Below are 23,279 nucleotides of genomic sequence, written 5' to 3'. Positions count from 1 at the left end.
TGTTGCCCAGGCTGCGGTTGTTGCCCAGGCTGGAGTGCAATGGCGCGATCTCAGCTCACTGTAACCTCCACATCCTGGGTTCAAGCGATTCTCCTGCCTCAGCCTCCCAAGTAGCTGGGATTACAGGCACCCGCCACCACACTTGGCTAATTTTTTGTATTTTTAGTAGAGATGGGGTTTCACCATGTTGGCCAGGCTGGTCTCAAACTCCTGACCTCAGGTGATCCACCCGCCTTGGCCTCCCAAAGTGCCGGGATTGCAGGCGTGAGCCACCGCACCCGGCTGGTTTTGTTCTTTACCCACATGTTATTTAAATTTTGTTTTTTTCAATTTCCAAACATGGATTGGAGGGGGAATTGGTTATATTTTCACTATTAATTTCTAATTTTATTATACTACGGTCAGATAAGATAGCTTATATATCTTTCATATTTGTCGAAACTTCCTTTGTGCCTAAATGAATCTAGGAAAATTACGTAAATGTTGCATATTTGTTTAAAAAGGATGCATGTTCTCCAATTTAAGTGTATGGTTCTACATATGTGTAGAGATCAAGTTATATACTGTATTTCTTTTCAGGATTAACCCCATTCGTTGAGACAGGATCTCGCTCTGTCACCTAGGTTGGAGAACAGTGGCACGAACACAGCTTACTGCAGTCTTGACCTCCTGGGCTCAGGCAGTCCTCCTGCCTCAGCCTCCTGTATTGCTGGGACCACAGGCGCACACCACCACATCTGGCTAACTTGATTTTTAGTAGAGACAGGGTCTCATTTTTTTGCCCAGGCTGGTCTCGAACTCCTGGACTCAAATGATCCTCCCACCTCGGCCTCCCAAAGTGCTAAGATTAGGCATGAACCACCGTGTCCAGTCTACCTGTAAATGTTTAATGTGCATCTGACTTAAAGCCTTAAGTTGATCAATATCTCTGTCTTCCTATTGAACTGCGTTACGTATAGACAGAACTTTAGAAATCTGTAATGAGAATCACTTTTCTCCCCGCTTACATTTTATCTTTGCCTAGTATTTTAGTTTTACCTTGGTTTTAGCCCCTACAAATCAGTGATAATTGTTTTGTTTTATACAGTCAACATTGGCTTAGTCTACCTACTGACTTCTTTCTTCATCACAACTTCTTATATCCTACTTTCTCCCCTAAGTTACATTTCTTTCTTCCTGCACTATATGCTTTAGGTTTATAGTAAGTTCTTTTAGAAACACTGTGGTAAATTCTCTTTTTCCTGTCTGAAAATATTTTTATTTTTGCCCTTACTTTTTTCTTCTTTTGAGATGGAGTTTTGCTCATGGTTGCCCAGGCTGGAGTGCAATGGTAGGATTTTGGCTCACCGCCTCCTGGGTTCAGCGATTCTCCTGCCTCAGACTCCCAATGATTACAGGCATGCGCCACCACACCCGGCTAATTTTTTGTATTTAGTAGAGACAGGGTTTCAACATGTTAGTCAGGCTGGTCTTGAACTCCTGACCTTGAGCGATCCGCCCACCTCAGCCTCCCAAAGTGCCGGGACTATAGGCGTGCGCTACCGCACCCAGCGCCCTTACTCTTGAATAACTCACCTGAGTATGAAATTCAGATCTCTCTCAAGGCTGAAGAAATTATTCAGTTTTCTTCTGGTCTCTCTTGTAGGTTAAAAGATATATGCTCTCAGTCTGATTATTGCTCCTCTTGTCTTTCCTTTTTGGTTATACTTAATAGTCTTTGGTGTTCTGAAGTTCCACTGCCATGTGTTTAGTTGTGGGGTTTTGTTGCTGCTTTTCTGTTGTTAATTCTTGCTAGGTACCAGGTGCAGTGGCTCACGCTTGTAATGCCAACACTTTGGGAGGCCAAGGTGGGAGGATCACTTGAGCCTGGGAGTTCAAGGCTGCAGCAAGCTATGATCACACCATTGTACTCAAGCCTGAGCTACAGAGCAAGACCTCGTCTCAAAACAAAAACAAAAAACCTCTTGCTAGGGCCTCATGAGCCTCGAACCTAAGGATTCAGGACTTTTTACTAATTCTAAAAAATTCTCAAGTCATCTTCTCTTCAAATTCCACATCTCCTCCACATTTTTTTTTCTCCTGGAAGTACTATTACATGTTGGATCTTCTTGATTTGTCCTTTTCCTTTTTCTTCGCCTTCTTTCATATTTTGCTTTATTTGTATTCTTGAGAATTTCTTCATGTCTATGTCCCACCTTGCTAATCTCTCTTCATCTGTGTAAACTATTGTTTAACTTATTTACTGAGATTTTTAACCTCAATGACATTTTTCATTATGTTTCATTCTTTTTCAAATGTGTCTGTTTCATAATGCTTTATTCATTTCTTGGGATGTCAATTCTTTAAAGTCTTTAGCCACTTAAAATATGCTAATTTAAATTCTCTCTCAAATTGTCACTCTCTTATCCGAGTTCTTGGAGCTATAATCCTCCTGCTTGTTCTATCTGCTGACTCTCATTTGTGGTACAAAGCCATTTCCTCATGTGTCATTTTTAATCATAAATTCATCTTCAGTTGGGCTTGTTTCTTCTGTAAGAATCCCTTGAGGTCTAAGGTATGGACGTACCTCTCAGAGTCTTTTCCTGTCTCACTAGCTTGAAGCCTGTTTGTATATTAATTTCTGAGCCATATAATATAAACCCAGTTCCCAAATGTAAGCAAAGTATAGATCTTGTGCTTCAATTTCTCAGGCAAACTTTTTTCATTTTCTCTTTGCATAGAGCTCAAGCAAATCAAGACAAGATTTCTTGTTGTCTCCTTGTGTAATAGGGAAGATTTTTTTTTCTAGCCTACCCTTTCACCTAGAGTGCAGCACATCAAAAATCTCAACTTTATGCAGAAATCTTAGTTCTGATTCCTTTTTGCATATGGTAAAACTCAACCTGCTAGGAAGAGAACACCTGAAATAACCCATCTCTACACTCCTCACTCTGCTCCAGGGCAATACAGCATAGGTTCAAGGGCTTACAGTTTTGGTCTGTAGTTCCATTTTTGTTTATGGAAACGAGATTTTCCTATCTTTCCTGTATATTCAAGAATGCATTTAAAAGAACTGTCGTTCTTTATTATGCAGCTTTTGGGCTTACAGTTTTGGTTTGTAGTTCCATTTTTGTTTTTGGAAACTGGAGATTTTCCTATCTTTCCTGTATATTCAAAGATGCATTTAAAAGAATTGTCGTTCTTTATTATGCAGTTTTTCTGAGTATTTGTGTCAGTTTTAGCCATCTTGCTAAAAAGAGAATTTGGGCTCTCCAATCTATTTGCTACAACACTCCCATGGGAGTGATCTCTCTAAAGTTCAAAGATGAATTCCTCTTTGAAACTCCTCAGTGGATCCTCATTCCTCAGCATGGCACTCAAAGTCCACTATTATTCAGCAACTGCCAATTTCTGCAGTCCCACATGCTTCCACTCTCCCACATGCACTCTATACTCTAACCACTCCTGTTTACAATCCCTAGAACGCTCCTTGTTTCATGTTCCTATGCCTTTAAATGTACTATTTCCCTCTCTCATCTTTATTCTGACCTCATCCACCTAATGAATACTGATGGTCAAATGTCTGGCATTCACTGAAGCCATTCCTGACCCATCCAAACTAGATTATCTTCTTTGTGAAAATACCTTACATTTGTTGACCTAGCTCTTCATATACCAAGCATTGTAATAATTCATTTAGTCTTTAACAACAACCTTATGATTTTAATACTATTACTATTCCCATTTTCCAAATGAAGAAACTAAGACACAGAGAGTATCCAATAACATACAGCTATAAATAGCAAAGCTCGAATTTGAACCCAGGTAGTCTGTCTCCAGGTTTTCCTCTATTAGCCTGCTCTATTAATATATACTACACTGCCTTCTACAATTATATCTTGCATAACAGCTATTATAATACTTATAATACCACATTTCAGTTGCATATTTACATCCCAATCTTCCCAACTACACTTTGGGACAGAACCATGCTTTACCTCTATTTGCAGCTCTAGTGCCTAGACCTAGCACACAGAAGACCCTCAAATGGTTACTAAATTAATGAATGACTGAAGTTAACACTGCCACAGCCAATGCTTTAGTCCAGGCCCTCTTCGTCGCTTGCCTGAACTACTAAAACAGTCCCCTAACGACTCCCCACCTCCAGTTTCTACTCACATCTTTCCTCTTCCAACCAATATATATTGTCTTTCTAAAGCACAGTATGATTATGTTATTCCACCACTTAAAAATCTTTAAGAGCTTTATAGGATAAAGTCCAAAATTCTTTTACCCTAATACACAATGGCCTTCATGATCTAACTTCAGTCTCTTCTCTACTTCCCCACTCCAGTCCACACTCCACCTATATTTAGCTTTTTGCCAGTCCCTGAACATCCCAAGCACCTTCAAGCCTCTCTACATGCAGGCTCTTCTACCTGGAATGGACATCCCCTCCTTCCTCATCTGGTGAATTCCTACTGTTTCTTCAACATACAATTCAAATGCCTTCCTCAGGCTTCCTGCAAATTGTCAGTCAGCCCATTCCTCTACTCTGTTAGCATTGTCTGTTTACCTCACTTAACACGTTGTATTGTTATTTGAGTATGTGTTTCCCCAACCACACTGTGGAGTCTTAAAGAAAAGGTACCATGTCTTATTCATCTTTTTTTATTGCATCATCTTGCACAATGTGTGCCCCTCAAAATGCTCATTGAATTAGTGGAATGAAATTTAACAAACATATCCTACATCATATACTCAAGCCAACTCAGATACAAATTAATTCGAGGTAGGCAACTCTTTCAGGATTAACTAGAAGACAGGGAGTGAAAATATGAATAAACAAATACCTCCTAAATTCCTGCTGTTCAATTCTGAATTCATACATTGGAGCTATTCTTCAATAGTAATTACTGTTTAGTTGGTAGAGTGCATGTAATCTCATCAAGAGCTTTAAAAAACATCTTAGCACAAGGCAAATGTTTCCTGTATTGGTATAACACATAAGGACACTCTCAAATTCTCGGATATGTGTCATTAAGGATAAAGAAATGAGTCATTTTACATATTTTAAACAAATCCTTAGAGACTAGGGAATTCCTGTCCTCTTGCACTACAATCACATGGTTTCATTATTCATTAGTCCTAAATGTAATTTAGGCTGCACACATAGCAAACATTGTCTGTCAACTGAGTAATAAACCAGAACTACTTGCTTTTCACAGAAAGGGGAAATTTTTTAAATGCAGAAATGTTAACCCTAAGTGAACAGGGAAGTTGAGATGGGATGAGAAGGGATAAGTGAGGCACTATGCAATTGTTTATCTATTCAATTTTCGTGTTTTGTTTATTTGTTTGTTTTTCAGAGAGAGTCTCGCTCTGTCGCCCAGACTGGAGTGCAGTGGCGCAATCTCGGCTCACTGCAACCTCTGCCTCCCGGGTTGAAGCGAATCTCCTGCCTCAGCCTCCCGGGTAGCTGGGACTATAAGCGTGCACCACCACGTCCGGCTAATTTTTGTGTTTTTAGTAAAGACAGGGTTTCCCCATGTTGGCCAGGCTGGTCTCGAACTCCTGGCCACAAGTGATCCGCCCACCTCTGCTTCTCAAAGTGCTGGGATTACAGATGTGAGCCACCGCGCCTGGCCTATCTATTCAATTTCTGAAAAGCACTTTTAACACCACGAAGATAAAAAAATTTAAACTGCCAATTTAAAAGATTCACCAGCCTTTGTCTAGCTTTTCTTCAGTCATTACCCATAGCCGAAGAAAAAGAATCCTAAAAAGTAAAAAGGTCTCGGTTTCAAATCTAAAAGCAGTATGATTTGGAATAACCATCCTTGATTTCAAACAGACTAAATGAATTCTTAAAATTCATTAATCATTTTTAAATGATGCTTAAGTGTGGCTGCAATGTATAGTTCAAAATCTACCTATGTAAGCCTGTATGGTAAGTGTGTTTTTTAAATCAACAGATAAGGAATGTCTCTAAATTTAGAATATAAGCTCCATGAGAGAGAGAGAGATCTTTAATATTTCATTCACTAATGTTTCCCAAAGACCTGGCACAGAGTAGACACATATTACATAATTCCCGAATATTGCTCAAAATGGTCCAAATATTTAATATGTCAATATATACGAGTTGCAGATCCTCAAAGAATATGAAGTTGAACTCTGAGTTCATTTTGAAATGATCACTGATGTAGCCTTTACACACACAGTTTCACAAATCAACAAAAACTGATACTATATCCAAAAGCAAACCGTGAATGCATAGAAGAATTAAATAAAACATGTACACAGGGGTCTTTAAGGTTCTGAACCTTAAAGCTTGCCAAAAAAGCAGGCAAAGAACAAAAATGTCACCAGTGCAACCAAAATTTTCAAGAAAACACAAACTCTTTACACTTTTTCCACAAAGCAATTCCTAAAGAGGCACTGGACTTCAACAAAATAAAAAAAAAATTAAGAACGTCACTTAAATACCAGTGCATTTACTACAAAATTTCATTTCCAGCAGGCCTGATGTTTCCTTTATCAATTGATCCAACTATGTGATGAGAATACAACTAAGCAATATATTTCTGAATATTACTAAAATTGCTATTAGGCTGGTACAAAAGTAATTGCTGTTTTTGCCATTGAAAGTTATGGCAAAAACCATAATTACTTTTGTGCCAACCTAGTAATCCTGTTGCTGTTTCCACTCATAAAAGCACAATGTAAATATTTATAAAACTGGTATTATTAGTTTTCCTTATTAAAGCTATTATGAACATTTCACTGTGAATTAGGCTGTTTCTGTTGACCCTTTTTCATCTACTATCAACTCATGTAAACTCTTACTCTCTTATCTGTTCTGGGCCTCAGTTTTCTCTTCTGTAGAATGAGAGACATAGATTAAAACAATGGTTCAAGGCTGGGCGCGGTGGCTCACCACCTGTAATTCCAGCACTTTGGGAGGCCGAGGCGGGTGGATCACCTGAGATCAGGAGTTTGAGACCAGCTTGATCAACATGGAGAAACCCCGTCTCTACTAAAAATACAAAATTAGCCGGGCGTGGTGGCGCACACCTGTAATCCCAGCTACTCGGGAGATGGAGACAGGAGAATCGCTTGAACCGGTGAGGCGGAGGTTGCGGTGAACCGAGATCATGCCATTGCACTCCAGCCTGGGCAACAGAGCAAGACTCTGTCTCAAAAAATAAATTAATTAATTAATTAATTAATAAAATAAAACAATGGTTCAGATTCTGGTGAAAGCTACTGGTGACTTCTCCATAAAAATGCACACATGCATTTACATAATGATTTTATAAACAATTATTTATAATAGCAAAAGACAGGAAACAATCAAAATGTCCACCAATAGGTGGTTAATTATGCTATATCCATTCAGTAAAATTCCATACAACATACTGCTATGGACTTTGATGATGTATTCTTAAACCAAAAAAAAAGCAAGTTACAGAACAGTGTGTATAATGTACAACCTTTTGTATAAAAATGGCAAAAAATAAGCGTACTTGAATTTTCATGTAGATAGATCCATAAACTGTGGAAGAACAAACAAGAATCTTTTTTTTTTTTTTTTGAGACAGAGTCTTGCTCTGCCACCAGGCTGGAGTGCAGTGGCATGATGTCAGCTCACTGCAGCCTACGCCTCCCAGGTTCAAGCGAGTCTCCCGCCTCAGCCTCCCCAGTAGCTGGAACTACAGGCGTGCGCCACCGCACCTGGCTAATTTTTGTATTTTTAGTAGAGACAAGGTTTCACCATGTTAGCCAGGCTGGTCTTGAACTCCTGACCTCAAGTGATCCGCCCGCCTTAGCCACCCAAAGTGCCAGATTTACAGGCATGAGCCACCATGCCCAGCCCAAGAATCTTTGACGGGAGTGAGAAATAAGGGGGTAAGAGAGAATCATTTCTTTTTTTCCCCTTTTTTTTTTTTTTTTTTTTTTTTAAGACAGTCTCCCTCTGTCAACAGGCTAGAGTGCAGCGGTGCAATCTTGGCTCACGGCAACCTCCGCCTCCTGGGTTCAAGAGATTCTCCTGCCTCAGTCTCCCAAGTAGCTGGGACTACAGGCACACACCACCATGACCAGCTAATTTTTGTATTTTTAGTAGAGACGGGGTTTCACCATGTTGGCCAGACTGGTCTCCATCTCTTGACCTTGTGATCCGCCCACCTCAGCCTCCCAAAGTGCTGGGATTACAGGGGTGAGCCACCACGGCTGGCCACAGGGAATCTTTTCATTGTATACTTTGTTACATTTTTGTTTGAATCCTGTGAATGCACTGCCTATTAAAAATTTTAATTTAAAAATACTGTATATAACTACAAGAGGATCAGACAACCCACTGAAGCTAAGAGATACTTCCTAAGCCTTTTGGCAATATTTTTGTATTCTAAAATTTTTCAACTGAATAAGCACATAACTGTATATACAAAACAATCCAACAACAAGAACATTTAAGAAAACCATTTTTCATTTTGGTCCTCATATAAACATATAAAGTAATTAATGAATACTAAGTGACTCAATAGATTCTAATTTGAAATCTCATTTTAGATAATTTCCCTTAATCACTGATAAATTTTATGACAAAAACATCTTCAAGGGAAAAAGTTTGCACAAATCATCAAGCCAAACTTCCTCTCATGGTTCAAATTCAGAACTGGTATTTCACAACAGTCTCCAAGCTTAGAAATCAAAATGAAAATTTCTATCCTATGTGGCCATATAATCAGTAGTACTAATAGGGAGACCAGAGAAATACTGTCTTATATCGTGACCATAATCTCAGACTATAAAGCAAATTAAGTAGCATATGAAACCATCACACTACATCCACAAAATTAAAGACGTTTCATCCCTGATTTGAGCAGGAATAGGATAGAATCGGGTTTTCATCCTTAGGCAAGTTACTTAACCTCTCTGGACCTCAGTTTCATCTATAAAATGGAAATAAAAGTACTTATCTCATAGGGATGTTGTGAAGCTTAAAAGGAATAACGAGGGCTGAGCACAGTGGCTCACGCCTGTAATCCCAACACTTCGGGAGGCAGAGGTGGGCGGATCACTTGACGCCAGGGGTTCGAAACCAGTCTAGCCAACATGGCGAAACCCCGTCTCTACTAAAATTACAAAAATTAGCAGGGCGTGGTGGCGCGTGCCTGTGGTCCCAGCTACTGGGCGGAGGCAGGAGAATCGCTTGAACCTGGGAGGCAGAGGTTGCAGTCAGCTGAGAGATTGGCCACTGCACTCCAGCCTGGGAGACAGAGTGAGACTCAGTCTCAAAAAAAAAAAACAAAAAAAAAAAAAAAAAAAAAAAAAAAACCTTGGGAGGCCAAGGCGGGCGGATCACAAGGTCAGGAGTTCAAGACCAGCCTGGCCAACACAGTGAAACCTCATCTGTACTAAAAATACAAAAAAGCCGGGCGTGGTGGTGGGCGCCTGTAATCCCAGCTACTCGGGAGGCTGCGGCAGGAGAATCGCTTGAACCTGAGGGGGTGGTGCACAGAGGCTGCAGTGAGTGGAGATCGCACTATTACACTCCAGCCCGGGCGACAGTGCGAGACTCCATCTCAAAAAAAAAAAAAAAAAAAAAAGGTGAGGGGAGTGACAAGGAACATAGAAAGTAAGATGCAGGTCCCCCTCAACCCCAGGAATAAAATAGCCCAATATCCTAGGACAGTGACAGGTGTCTCTGGCGGCTTGAATCAAAACAGAGTGCATTCTAGAACCTGTGGTTTCTAGAAGCTGCACTTGCATACACAAGCAATGCCTCTCTTTCCTTACCCAAAAAAACACATGGCAGAATTCCCAAAACAGAAGGTACAAATATCTGGCCTTTCATGATTTATGTTTCTTGAAAATCTCATTCTAGGTAAGCATTTTTTATCAAACAGAGCTGCAGATGTTATGTTGACTGGGTGTGTCCCCAAAAGAATCCTAAGTTATAACAGTCTTATTTTATACAGGGCACTTTCCATTTCAAAGCTCAGAACCGAGGAATAGCAGGCTGCTGGTGTTAGGGGAAAGAAGTTCAAGGCAAGAGTCCTACAACAGACTTTTAATTGCCAGCAAGCCAGTAGGAAACCCATACTGCCAAGGAGATAGAAGCAGCCCCTGCCACCCAATCTTTGTTTCCAAACTTTTAAACCCAAGCCAGCTTTTTTGTCAGGCACTACTGGACTTAGTAGTACTAGTATTACAAATATAAACGACAGTCACTTATTGCTTCCTCACTATGTGCCAAGTTCTGTGCTAAGCATACATTTTCCAAAATGTATGAAAACAACTGCACAAGTGTGCTCCCAACCCCCTCTGCTCTCGAGTCTGAAAAGCTCCCTTCACATCCTCAAATTCAACCTGTTCCCTAAACTCCGGATTCTCCACACCCTTCACTGACCCTTTCAAGGCCAGGAGCCACATCTCTCCAAGCAATATGACCCCCAAACTCTTCATGCAACATTAAACCAAGCACTTCTCTGATCCAAGGCCCCTCCCACTCCCACACACCAATTCCAACCTGCCCCTAACTTGTTCCAACAATTCTGTTTCCCTCCAAACTTCGGACTTACGTAAGGCACAGGGTGCCCTCACCGCCCCTCCGCATGCAACGTGCCTGTCCTTCACTCTGAAGTTCAAAATTCACAAACACACTGCACCTGGGTAGAGCCCGGGTTCTAATCCCACGAGAACTCTCCACACCCGCCCGAGTAGGGCCCGGGACTCTCCACCCCCTCACCAGGCCGGGCCGGGGCGCGCTCGGCCTCGCTCCAGACCCTAAGGGGAAGTGGGGAAGCTCCACCTGGCTCCGCAGGCGCGGCACGCGGCTCCTGCTCTGGCCTGGGCCCCGCGGCAGCCGCGCCCCCGTCCCGGCGCGGGCGGCAGCGCTCGGGTTGGCTGCGGCGGGCGCACTCGCCCAGCACCTCTGAGTCGGCCTGGCCGTCGTCGCGGGCCCGACGGCGGGCCCAGCCTGGGCCGCGGGCGCGGCAGCGAGGGCAACCCGGGCCCGCCGCGTCGGCGGCGCGTTGGGCGCAGCCTCGGCAAAGCGAGTGGCCGCACGGCAGGGCCGCTGCTTCTCCGGGGGGCTCCAGGCACCCGGCGCAGCCCGATTCCTCCGGCCGCGGCGGCAGCGGCGGCTGCAGCAACGGCGGCGACAACACCAACAGCGAAGGTCCAGAAGCCGGGCCTGGGGCCCCAGTCTTAGCTGCCGCCGTCTCGTCACAGCGGCCTCGCCGGCCCCGCCGACTCAGAGCGGCTGCTGCCGCCGCGGAAGAGGCCCGAGTACTCGGACCTGCAGCCGCCATCTTGTTTCCCGTTTGAAGGGAGAGTCGGTTGCGAGGGAGAAGAGTGGAGGGCGGGGCAGTACGCGCGGTGGGCAGTGCTATCTACATATTCATGAGGGGCGAGGCTTCTGTGAGCCCAAAGAGGGTTCTCCTCAGACCTGATTGGCCAGAGGGGATACTTCATTAATATTTATTAGTTATTCTTTATATATGCGGTCATCAGCCGCACTCTCGAAAAGTCCTTGCAGTTTCCTCTTACTGAACTGAAAGAGGTGGGAACTGAGGGGCTTTACTGGCAATTCTGAACGATGTTAAACTTTGATACACGTACTTATCCTGTAATGCCTTGATAACTGAGGAGAAAGTGAGTGGGGAATATGTGAGTTACTCAGAAACCTGCCTTAGTGTTCATTTGATATGAGGGCCTGAGCTCTCTCCTAAGGATGGGGGTAGCTTTGTGACTGAAACCAGGCCCACCGTGGTAACTAACTGCCGAAAGGAGCAGCCTCTTGTCAATCCTACCTCCTCATCCTCTCTCCCCATGTCCCTTCCTGAAACTGCCCCCCTTGGCTGGTAAAACCACACTTTCCTGGTTTTTTTCCCAGGCCCTTGGCTCCTTCTCAGTCTCCCGTGTTTGGTGCTTCCATGTGGGTGTTCCTCTAGGCTCAGGCCTCAGTCCCCTTCTCACTCTGCGTGCTGCACTGGTCCACATTTTCTTCCCTCGGGAGCTCCCAGATTGCTGTCTGCAGCCCAGGCCTCCTGAGTCCAGCCCTCCATATTCAACTGCCTGATGGAAACATCCTCTTAGATCCCTACATTCCTCATGTACAAAACTAATGTCACTGTCTCCCATCCTCCTTTCAAAACTGCTCTTCTTATTTCCTTCATTCTATGAAAGGTCCCATCCTCCCAGGTACTCAAGCTCCAAACCTAGTCATCTTGAACTTCTTCCTTATCTCCCACAAACCATCAGTTATTTAGTCCTGTCAATTCCACTATCAAAATGACTATTTCCCCACCTCTTCATCCCATTCCCACTGCCCAATTCAGGTCTAATCATCTCTTATCTAGATTACTGCAGTAGCTGCTATAGATTGATTGTCTCCCCTCTCCCAACCTCTCTTCTAATCCATCCTCCACACTCTTCGAGTTGCTTCCTATAGGCCAGCTCTGACCGTGTCACTCCTGCTTGAGCTAGGGAGAGGTGCTTGGACTTTGATGCTAGCGCTCTTTCTAGATGCAGAGATTCCAGGAGAAAGAATGACCCCTCTCTAATGGAAAGGTGGTTCTGCTACAGTAGTTCTCCCATTCTTTGCTTTCTTTGCCCTGGGATAGATTTGGAGCAGAGCAAAGAATGGGAAGCATTAAATAAATGGCATTTCTTAGTGGAAACCTTTATAGGATAACACGAGTTTTGTAAAGAGAGAAAAATAAAAAAGCAACATAGGCTGGGGGCGGTGGCTCACGCCTGCACTTTGGGAGGATGAGGCAGGCAGATCGCTTGAGCTCAGGAGTTAAAGACCAGCCTGGGCAACATGGTGAAACCCCATCTCTACAAAAAATACAGAAATTAGCTGGGCATGGTGGCACTCACCTGTACTCAGGAGGCTGAGGCAGGAAGATCACTGGAGTCCATGAGGTTAAGGCTTCAGTGAGCCATGATGGCACCACTGCATTCCAACCTGGACGACAGAACGAGACATTGTCTCAAAAAAAAAAATCAACATAATATAATAGAAGGCATGAGAAGCCCTGGGTTTTGATGAGATTGCCCAGAGCTAGCGGTAAACCAATCCAGTGCCGAGTGATTGATTAACTCAGAGAGCAGGGGGAAAAAAAGGTGATGGATTCCCAAGATAAGAACCAGATGGCTAAAGGACAGTCAAGAGTTGAAGAAAGGCCAATGGGTGATTAAAACAAAGACCTGTTTGCATAGAGACCCAGACAGAATCCTGCCAGACACAGAAGTATGGCCTTGGCTAGGCTATCCTTTATCCATGGGTCCTGCCCACTTCCATCCCAACTTAAGGTTCTTGAGGACATTTTTCCCGGATTCTGACAAAGGAGATATGTGATCCAGAGATCAAGCCAACCATCATTAGAAATGGGACCATTTGTGCAGGCTGTTCACTCTCGATGGTTTGGATCTTTTAATCTGTTTACTGTTGGAGGAGCTGAGCCACAGAAACATAGCATGCTTTCTTGGATACAAATAAATATAGAAAATTTCCTTTAGCAGAGGGAAAAAGCAAGAGGTCTCAGTAGCACTGGACCAGAAGCCAGGAGATCTGGGGTTGGTCTTGGCCCCTTCTAACTCATGATTTCAAACAGCTAACTTCCTTCTGGGCCTCAATCTCCTCATTTTTAAAACAAGAGTATTGAAGGCTTGGTGCTGTGGCTCACGCCTGTAATCCCAGCACTCTGGGAGGCCGAGGCAGGCAGATCACGAGGTCAGGAGACCAAGACCATCCTGGCTAACATGGTGAAACCCCGTCTCTACTAAAAATACAAAAAATTAGCCGGGTGTGGTGGCGGGCGCCTGTAGTCCTAGCTACTCGGGAGGCTGAGGCAGGAGAATGGCGTGAACCCGGGAGGCGGAGGTTGCAGTAAGCCGAGATGGCACCACTGCTCTCCAGCCTGGGCGACACAGCAAGACTCCATCTCAAAAAAAAAAAAAAGAGTATTGAAAGTCATCGGTTCTCGCTCTTTCCCTGCTACCGCTGAGTCACGCGGAGGCGGAGGCTTGGGTGCGTTCAAGATTCAGGTTCACCCGTAACCCACTGCCATGGCCGAGGAAGGCATTGCTGCTGGAGGTGTAATGGAGGTTAATACTGCTTTACAAGAGGTGCTGAAGACCGCCCTCATCCACGATGGCCTAGCACGTGGAATTCGCGAAGCTGCCAAAGTCTTAGACAAGCGCCAAGCCCATCTTTGTGTGCTTGCATCCAACTGTGATGAGCCTATGTATGTCAAGTTGGTGGAGGCCCTTTGTGCTGAACACCAAATCAACCTAATTAAGGTTGATGACAACAAGAAACTAGGAGAATGGGTAGGCCTCTGTAAAATTGACAGAGAGGGGAAACCCCGTAAAGTGGTTGGTTACAGTTGTGTAGTAGTTAAGGACTATGGCAAGGAGTCTCAGGCCAAGGATGTCATCGAAGAGTATTTCAAATGCAAGAAATGAAGAAATAAATCTTTGGCTCACAAAAAAAAAAAAAAAAAAAAAAAAGAAAGTCATCAGTTCTCAACCTGGGACACACCTCAGAAACACCTGTATATATCAAGGTCCCACCTCAGATCTAGTGAACCCAGAAACCCAGGTGGGGGATATCAGGCTGTGTATTTTTTTTTTTTTTTTAGTGCCATAAGAATACTAATGAATACTCCTAGGTAAGACCACTACAATAGATAAATTCAGAGGACCATTCCAGCACTAACATTGTAGAAGTCCAACTTCCAATTTCCAGCCTCTTCTCTCCTCTATGCCATTGCTGAGTAATCTTACTAAAAGCAATAGTGGTGACAGAGAGCAAGGCACACCTAAGAAATCTGGAGAGCCACTCACTATGTGGGAAGCTAATAACAATGAGGATGATTCTAAAGTTTCAAGCCTAGCAGCCTGGGATTGTGATGAAAATTGAAAACTGACAAAAATGCATCCAAACCTCTTTCCTTCCTTCCCTCCTTCCTTCCTTCCTTCCTTTCTTTCTCTTTTTTTTTTTTTTTTTTTTTTTTTTGAGACAGGGTCTCATTCTTTTGCCCAGGCTGGAGGGCAGTAAGCAATCACGGCTCACTGCAACCTCTGCCTCCCAGGCTCAAGCAATCCTCTCACCTCAGCCTCCTGAGTAGCTGGGACTACAGGCACATGACACCACACCCAGGTAACTTTTATATTTTTTATAGAGACAGAGTTTCACCGTGTTGCTCAGGCTGGTCTCGAACTCCTAAGCCCAAGTGATCTACCTGCCTCGGCCTCTCAAAGTGCTGGGATTACAGGCATGAGCTACCATGCCTGGCCCAAACCTCCTTTCTATTTAGGGAATTCCCCATTCTGTATAGTATTGATGAGGCTAGGGAAGCTGAACCTGAAGGGATATTCTTCTCCCTGCCCCCTAACAGTTAGGACGTGACACATGACCCAGGCTCAGCCACCTGGCCACTCTTCTCTGAGCTTGGCATCTTCAGCAAGTGACATGAAAACATAGAGACAATTTTAGAATTATTCATAGCAACAGAGACAGTAGGTATGCAACAGCAGTGGGGCCCTGGTGGGGTTTGAGGGGGGTGGCCCTGCCATGATGAGGGTGGCCATGCCAGGCTGTACCTGTGACACAGACTTGGCTGTGGTTCCCGTTGCCGAGCCTGCCTAGGTTACAGCCCATTTTCCATATCCGATGCTGCAGTTTTCCTGTCAACTCTTTGTATCCTTTCAGTAAATTTCATTTTTTCTTAAATGACTCACAGTCTCTGTTGTTTACATCAAAGTACTCTAACTGAGACATTAGCTTGTTGTTTTTGAAGTGTCACCTAAAAATGGTTGTCAAGGGTGCTTGGTAGATTATAAAATGATACAAGAAGCTTAAGCCAACAGCCTAGAGTAGAACGAGCCCAAATAGCTTTTCTCTAAGGCCCCACCTGCACCACAGACCACCATGGGAAGAAGGATTCACAGACTCCCTTTAATGCACGATGCCAACTGGAACAAATGGCAGTGCAGCCCCAGGTACCAATGCTTCCCCTCCAGCTGCTTTCTGAGGATTGCATTGCTGTCAGAATTCCCTACCATCCTTCTCATAGCACCTCTACCCAGATAGCTCTGCATGGTTCCACCCCACCACTACCCCTTCCTCACTCCTCATCCACATCACTACAAACCTTCCCTCTAGCTGATGGCTCCAGCTTCTCCTTGCTGGACTGAAAGACTCAGATATGAGCAAGGCCATTCAGCCTAGTTCCAGGTGGAGACAAGGCTGTTTCTTCCTGCAAGCCCAAGACCTCTCCTTCTAGCTTAAGTGCTGCTGAGTCCATCCTGAGACCTCACACATCTAAAAAGAAGAAGGCTAAGCCCCTCAGACCACACCAGTGCCACCTGTCCTCTTTGGATAGCATCTTCTTCCTGTGCTCTTCCTCCCTCAAGTCAGATCTCCCCCTGAGATTTGGCCCCTTCCATTTTGCTTTAAAGATTCTTGCTACCTTCTTACTTTTATTCATCTTCAGTTCCTTCCCTTTTGTTTCAGAGGAAGTAATTCTTTTTTTTTTTTTTTTTTTTTTTTTTCTGAGACAGAGTTTCGCTGTGTCGCCCAGGCTGGAGTGCAGTGGCGCGATCTCGGCTCACTGCAAGCTCCGCCTCCCGGGTTCATGCCATTCTCCTGCCTCAGCCTCCTGAGTAGCTGGGATTACAGGTGCCCGCCACCATGTCCGGCTAATTTTTTGTATTTTTAGTAGAGATGGGGTTTCACTGTGTTAGCCAGGATGGTCTCCATCTCCTGACCTCCACCTGCCTCGGCCTCCCAAAGTGCTGGGATTACAGGCGTGAGCCACTGCGCCCGGCCTAGGTAATTCTTTTGCAAATCTAATCCCTCCATCTGTGTTTGTCATGTCATCTGCCCAGCCTCCTCCAGACTCTTTCCAAACACTCTATGAATACAAATAAGACTTGGTCCTTGCCCCCTCAAAGTCAAAACCTAACAGAAAGGCAAAAGTAGAAAAAAATATAGCAGAAAACAGAAGAGTTATAGAAGAATTGCAAGGGCTACAACAGACATAAACAGAGTGCCATGGAAGCAGGGAGCAAAGGTGAGAGGAAGTTCAGGAGATTTCACAGAAGAGGGGACATTTGAGCTCGTTTTTAAAGACTGAGGGAAGGAAGTTCACCACATGGATACAACGGAAAGCAGAGAGAAAATAAGAGCCAAGGCACAAAGGCATAAAAGTTTGGGACCTGTGTGGGACTGATAAAGAATTTGATGTGGCTAGAACATCAGGTTAGAGATGAGACTAGAAAACTGGAGAAGAAAAGAAACTAGAATTTATTGAGCAACTACCACGTGCCAAGTGTCATGCTAAGCAACCATATACCTCTCTGATTTAAACCTAAAGTAATTGAAAGATTTAATATTTGGCCCAAGGGATTGGTACATATGGATTTTTGTTTTGGTTTTGTTTGTTTGTTTGAGATGGAGTCTTGCTCTGTTACGCAGGCTAGAGTGCAGTGGCACAATCTTGGTTCACTGTAACTTCCACCTCCTGGGTTCAAACAAGTCTCCTGCCTCAGCCTCCTGAGTAGCTGGGACTACAGGCATGCACCACCACACCCGGCTAATTTTTTTTTTTTTTTTTTTTTTTTTTGTATTTTTGTAGAGACGGGGTTTCACCATGTTAGCCAGCCTGCTGGTCTCAAACTCCTGACCTCAAGTGATCCACTCTCCTTGGCCTCCTGAAGTGCTGGGATTACAGGCGTGAGCCACTATGCCTAGCCTGGATTTGTATTCTATAAGGATAAATCTCGATTCTATAATTATCAGTGAATAACAAAAAGAATCTAAGCAGGCTTCATCCCACCCCCAGAGTTGAGATATTACTGGAGAAAGTATGGTGCAGCTAATGTTCATTCATTCATTCATTCATTCAACAAATATCTATTGAGCACCTACTATGTGGCAGGATTATGTAAGTGCTAAGAATTCAGCAGCAAACACGGAAGACAAAGTCTAGATGCTGACCAGTTTGAGCAGGAACAGCATTAGGTACAGTGTTTGACATATTCCAGCTGCTGTGGAATGAATGAATGTTATCGCCTTAGTTACACTTTTATGTTTAGTGACTTTCAAAGTACTCATTGTCAGAAAAATATTCTAACTAACAAACAAGCACATTGGTGGGGCAAAATAGTTCTTTAATTTCTTTCTTTTTTTTTTTTTTTTTTGAGACGGAGTCTTGCTCTGTCACCCAAGCTGGAGTGCAATGGCGCCATCTCAGCTCACTGCAAGCTCCACCTCCCAGGTTCACACTATTCTCCTGCCTCAGCCTCCCGAGTAGCTGTGACTACAGGCGCCCGCCACCATGCCCAGCTAATTTTTCTGTATTTTTAGTAGAGAAGGGGTTTCACCGTATTAGCCAGGATGGTCTTGATCTCCTGACCTCATGATCCGCCGGCTTTGGCCTCCCAAGGTGCTGGGATTACAGGCGTGAGCCACCATGCCTGGCCTCTTTAATTGCTTTACATTTTCCCTCCAGATGCCTATAAATCCACTTAGAATTGGCAACTAGTCTTACTCCTCTCTGCACCTCCCTCTCCTCGCCTCAGTCTTTCTTCCTCTTTTCCCTGCACTCAGGGCCCCTATTCTTGTTCCTCTAGGCTCTGGCCCCAAGTTCCAAGCAATTAGTTTCCTCTTTGATTTAGTTGTTTTTAATTTTTTTTTTTTTTTTTTTTGAGGCGAAGTCTAGCTCTATCACCCAGGCTGGAGTTCAGTGGCATGATCTTGGCTCACTGCAACCTCCGCCTCCTGGGTTCAAGCGATTCTTCTGCCTCAGCCTCCTGAATAGCTGGGACTACAGGTGCATGCCCCCACGCCAGGCTAATTTTTTGTGTTTTTAGTAGAGACAGGGTTTCACCACATTGACTAGGCTGGTCTCAAACTCCTGACCTCGTGATCTGCCCACTTTGGCCTCCCAAAGTGCTGGGATTACAGGCATGAGCCACCGTGCCCAGCTGTTTTTTAAATTTTAATTGACAAATAGAAATTGTATATATTTATAGTGTAGAGTTGTTCTTTTTGTTTTTTAAGAGGATAGAGGTGGCTTTAAGAAATCCTTTAGGTTCACAACCCAAATGTCCATCAATGATAGACTGGATTAAGAAAATGTGGCATATATACACCATGGAATACTATGCAGCCATAAAAAAGGATAAGTTCATGTCCTTTGTAGGGACATGGATGAAGCTGGAAACCATCATTCTGAGCAAACTATCGCAAGGACAGAAAACCAAACACCACATGTTCTCACTCACAGTTGGAAATTGAACAATGAGAACACTTGGACACAGGGTGGGGAACATCACACACTGGGGCCTGTCGTGGGGTGGGGGGCTGGGAGAGGGATAGCATTAGGAGAAATACCTAATGTAAACGACAAGTTAACAGGTGCAGCACACCAACGTGGCACATGTATACATATGTAACAAACCTGCACGTTGTGCACATGTACCCTAGAGCTTAAAGTATAATAATAAAAAAAGATGAGAATTAATTATCATTAAAAAATTTTTTTAAAAAGAAATCCCTTAGGTTCAAGATATAGAGAATAAGAGGGAAAAGAAATGGGCAAATGGCCTTACCCAACTGCACTCAGAGTGAAATATCTAAAAGACAAAACTTTCTCTGCTAGTATTGCTCACCTTTTATAGCGTAAATCACATTTCTTATTCTCACAGAGTCTCTATTTTCCCAGTCTCATCAAAGATATCCTACTACCTTCACTTTGGTCCAAGTCTCCAAGAAGGAGTGGGTCATGGACCTGTCCCAGGAAAAGAATGAGAAGAGTGAAAACCTCTTCTTGTCATAAATAAATAGACGAATAGTTACATTGAGCAGAATGGAGGATTTGCCTCAGAAGAGAGCACTGTGATTGCAGCAGAAGAAAAAGTCAGGGGAGCTACAAAATAGCCTGTCAGAGATTGACTTTGTCTACTTTGGAAAGAAACGGGAGAGATGGGTTCAGCTGGAGGCTGAGAACAGAAAGCATGATCTCCCAAGTTCCTTTGTCCTGAAGGAAGACAGGCTTCTATACCAATCTACTAGTGATCAACGAGAAACCTGATGGGTTCTGCACTAGAATGGTCATCGTCCTGTTCTTTGTTTACTTGGCTCTGTGTTCTGCAATCCCATCCCTGGGAAATGCCTGCAGGCGTCTCCTGGGTCTGTGATGTTGCTCAGTTTGACCACCAGGGGGCAAACTGAGCCTACGCGGTCTCCTCCACCCAGTTTCCAAACTCCAGAATCAGAATGTCAGAGCTATAACTGGCTTTAGAAACCATCCAAGGCTTCCAATCAAACCTTTTTGTTTCAAGAGAAGAAAACCAAGGTCTAAAGAGGGGAAATAATTTGCCAAAGCCACATAGTGAGTGACTAGTAAAGTAGAAACTAGAAAACAAGTCTTTTGACTCACTACTCCAGTTCTACACATATTCCACACCAAGCTTTCTCCAGTCTCATATTTAATTCTAGAATACATCGAGTTTTAATGCTATATCTCTATGAAAAGATTCTCTCCCAATTAGATTGTAAGAACTTGGGGCAAGGGACCATGTTCTGACCAACATTGTACATCTTCTCCTCTAGCACACTCTTCTGCAAGGCAACCTGTATGCCCAATACAAAAAGGAAGATTTCAACAAATATTGTTAAACTGCTATATGGCAAGTCCAATAATGGTTCCTGATAACACAGAGATGAAATATACCATCTCTGCCCTCATGATACTCCCTATCTAGGGAGGGAGACAGATACACCAACACCTATAATTTAAGAGATGAGCATTTAACAGTGATGTAGAAAAGGCAATATGGAGGCACAGAAGAGGAAGTGACTATGTACCTGGATGGAATACAGAATTAGGTCCTAAAGGAAGAATGAGAACTCATCAGAGAAGGGAAATGGGAATTACAAATAGAAAGAATAGCAGAATAAGCCAACACAAGGAGGCATGGAGGCATGTGTTCAGTGAAAATGACTCTGAGTATCTACACACAGTATAGATAAGAAGTTGGACTGAGGCAGAGGAGGAGGAGTAAATAAGACTAAAAAGGAAGTCAGAGGTCAGCTGTAAAGTTGCTCTTCATTTATTCAGTCATTCAACAAACGTTAAATACTCCCATGTGCCGTGCAGTGCTGTTATTGATAATGATGGTGGTGAGATGATAATAAAAGTAAGGGTAATAATAATGATGATGAAAATACTAATGTGGGTGAATTCCAAGGATTTGGGGTCTTGAATCTAGGGTTCATTACTCATATGAATCAGATAATACAGATAAATATTCCATCCTCCATTTCTTTTCTTTCTTTTTTAAATTCATTTTCTATATCAATAGCACACCTACAAACATGGTGAACATTCCTAAAACCTGCCAGACTTTCCGTAAGAAGTGAGGCAAGCACCAACCCCACAAACTGACGCAGTACAAGAAGGGTAAGGATCCACTGTATGTCCAGGGAAAGCAGCATTATAACAAGAAGCAGAGTGGCTAGGGTGGGCAGACTAAGCCAATTTTCCAGAAAAAGGTTAAAACCACAAAAAAGACTGTGCTGAGCCTTGAGTGCATTGAGCCCAATTGCAGAGCTAAGAGAAGGCTGACTATTAAGAGATGCAAGCATTTTAAACTGGCGGGAGATAGGAAGAAAAGGGCCAAGTGACCTAGTTCAAAGCTTCATCTTTTTTTTAATTGTGAAGACAATAAAATATTGAAGTTAGGTTCACACACACATACAAAAAAATCTGTTATGTATTAGGCATTGTTCCAGGAGCTAGGGATATAGCAGTGATCAAAAATTAAAGTCCACAGCCAGACGCAGTGTCTCACACCTGTGGTCCCAGCACTTTGGGATGTCAAGACAGAAGGATGGCTTGAGCCCAGGAGTTTAAGACCAGACTGAGCAACATAGCGAGATGCTGTCTTTGTCTTTAAAAAAAAAAAAATAGAAAATAAAACAAAAAAAAATTAAAGTCTAGGCTGTTGCAGAGCTTTTGTGCTCATGAGGGAGACAGATAATATACAAGTGAAAAAATATGTTTCAGAGAATAAGAAAGGAAAGAAAACAAGGCAATAAGATAGAAAATTACTCAAAAGCAGGCATTATTACATAGATTGGACCAGGGAAACATCACTAAAGAAGTGACATTTGAGCTGAATGAAGTATTATCTGTAGAAAAGGTTGAGGGAAGAGCATTCCAAGCAGGAGAACTAGCAAGGGCAAAATCCCTGAGGAGGGACCAGGCAGCTTGACGTATCCCAGGGACAGAAAGAAGGCCCGTGTACTAGAGCATAGTGAGCACAGGGAGAGTGGTCTGAAGTCAGAGTGTAGACAGGGCCAGGGCATGGAAGGCTTTACATATTTGGCAAATGATTTGGATTTTATTCTTATTTATTTATTTAGAGACAGTGCCTTGCTCTGTTGTCCAGGCTGGAATACAGTGGTGCGATGTTGGCTCACTGCAGCCTCCACCTCCCAGGCTCAATCAATCCTCCCACCTCAGCCTCCAGAGCAGCTAGGACTACAGGCTTGTGCCACTACGCTTGGCTAATTTTTTAATTTTTTGTAGAAATGAGATCTCATGATGTTGGCCAGGCTGGTCACAAACTCCTGGACTCAAGTGATCCTCCCACCTTGGCCTCCCAAAGTGCTGGGATTACAGGTGTGAGCCACTGCACCCACCCTTTGGATTTTATTCTAAGTGCAATGGAGAGGTTTTAAGCAAAGAAGGGACTTCACTAATTTACTTTTCTTTTCTTTTCTTTTTTTTTTTTTCAGAGATGGGGTCTCACCCTGTCATCCGGGCTGGAGTGCAGTGGTGCAATCATGGCTCACTGCAGCCTTGACCTCCCAGGCTCAAGCAATACTCCTGCCTCAGCCTCCCAGGTAGCTGGGACTACAGGTACACACCATCATGCCCAGCTAATTTTTAAGTTTTTTGTAGAGACAGGGTCTCATTTTGTTGCCCAGGCTGGTCTCAAACTCCTGGACTCAAGCAATCCTCCCACCTCAGCCTCCCAAAGTGCTGGGATTACAGGCATGACATATGACGCCTGGCCTGATTTACATGTTTAAAAGATAATTCTGGTGGCTCTTCATTCCCACCTTTAGGTGGATACAGTGCCTGCCACCTTCCAACTGCGTGACCCAAGTTGTATGGAACTGTTTTCTGGTGCTCTAACTGCATCCTCACAGACCTATTGAAAGAAGTCTCTGAGAACAAACTGCTTTTCTAAAGTCCCCTGAA

At 43.6% G+C, this 23,279-nt stretch overlaps 1 protein-coding gene and 1 pseudogene across 2 annotated transcripts in view; one reads left to right on the top strand and one right to left on the bottom strand.

Annotated features, from left to right (window-relative positions):
• The window catches only part of RNF169 (ring finger protein 169), an 88,968-nt gene extending 76,139 nt beyond the window's left edge, over positions 1-12,829 (bottom strand). The window contains exon 1 of one of the 2 annotated variants that reach the window (XM_063783250.1): positions 10,736-12,829. In XM_063783250.1, coding sequence (XP_063639320.1) covers positions 10,736-11,300 — 565 coding nt within the window. In that variant the 5' untranslated portion in view covers positions 11,301-12,829. The remainder of the gene's footprint in view (positions 1-10,735) is intronic. The other variant, XM_522106.8, reaches the window with a different exon arrangement.
• Positions 13,973-14,612, top strand: LOC463008 (40S ribosomal protein S12 pseudogene; annotated as a pseudogene).

The sequence above is a fragment of the Pan troglodytes genome, chromosome 9 (genome assembly GCF_028858775.2).
Source record: "Pan troglodytes isolate AG18354 chromosome 9, NHGRI_mPanTro3-v2.0_pri, whole genome shotgun sequence".
NCBI classification, from domain to species: Eukaryota; Metazoa; Chordata; class Mammalia; order Primates; family Hominidae; genus Pan; species Pan troglodytes.
This window is presented reverse-complemented; position numbering and strand designations above follow the sequence as displayed.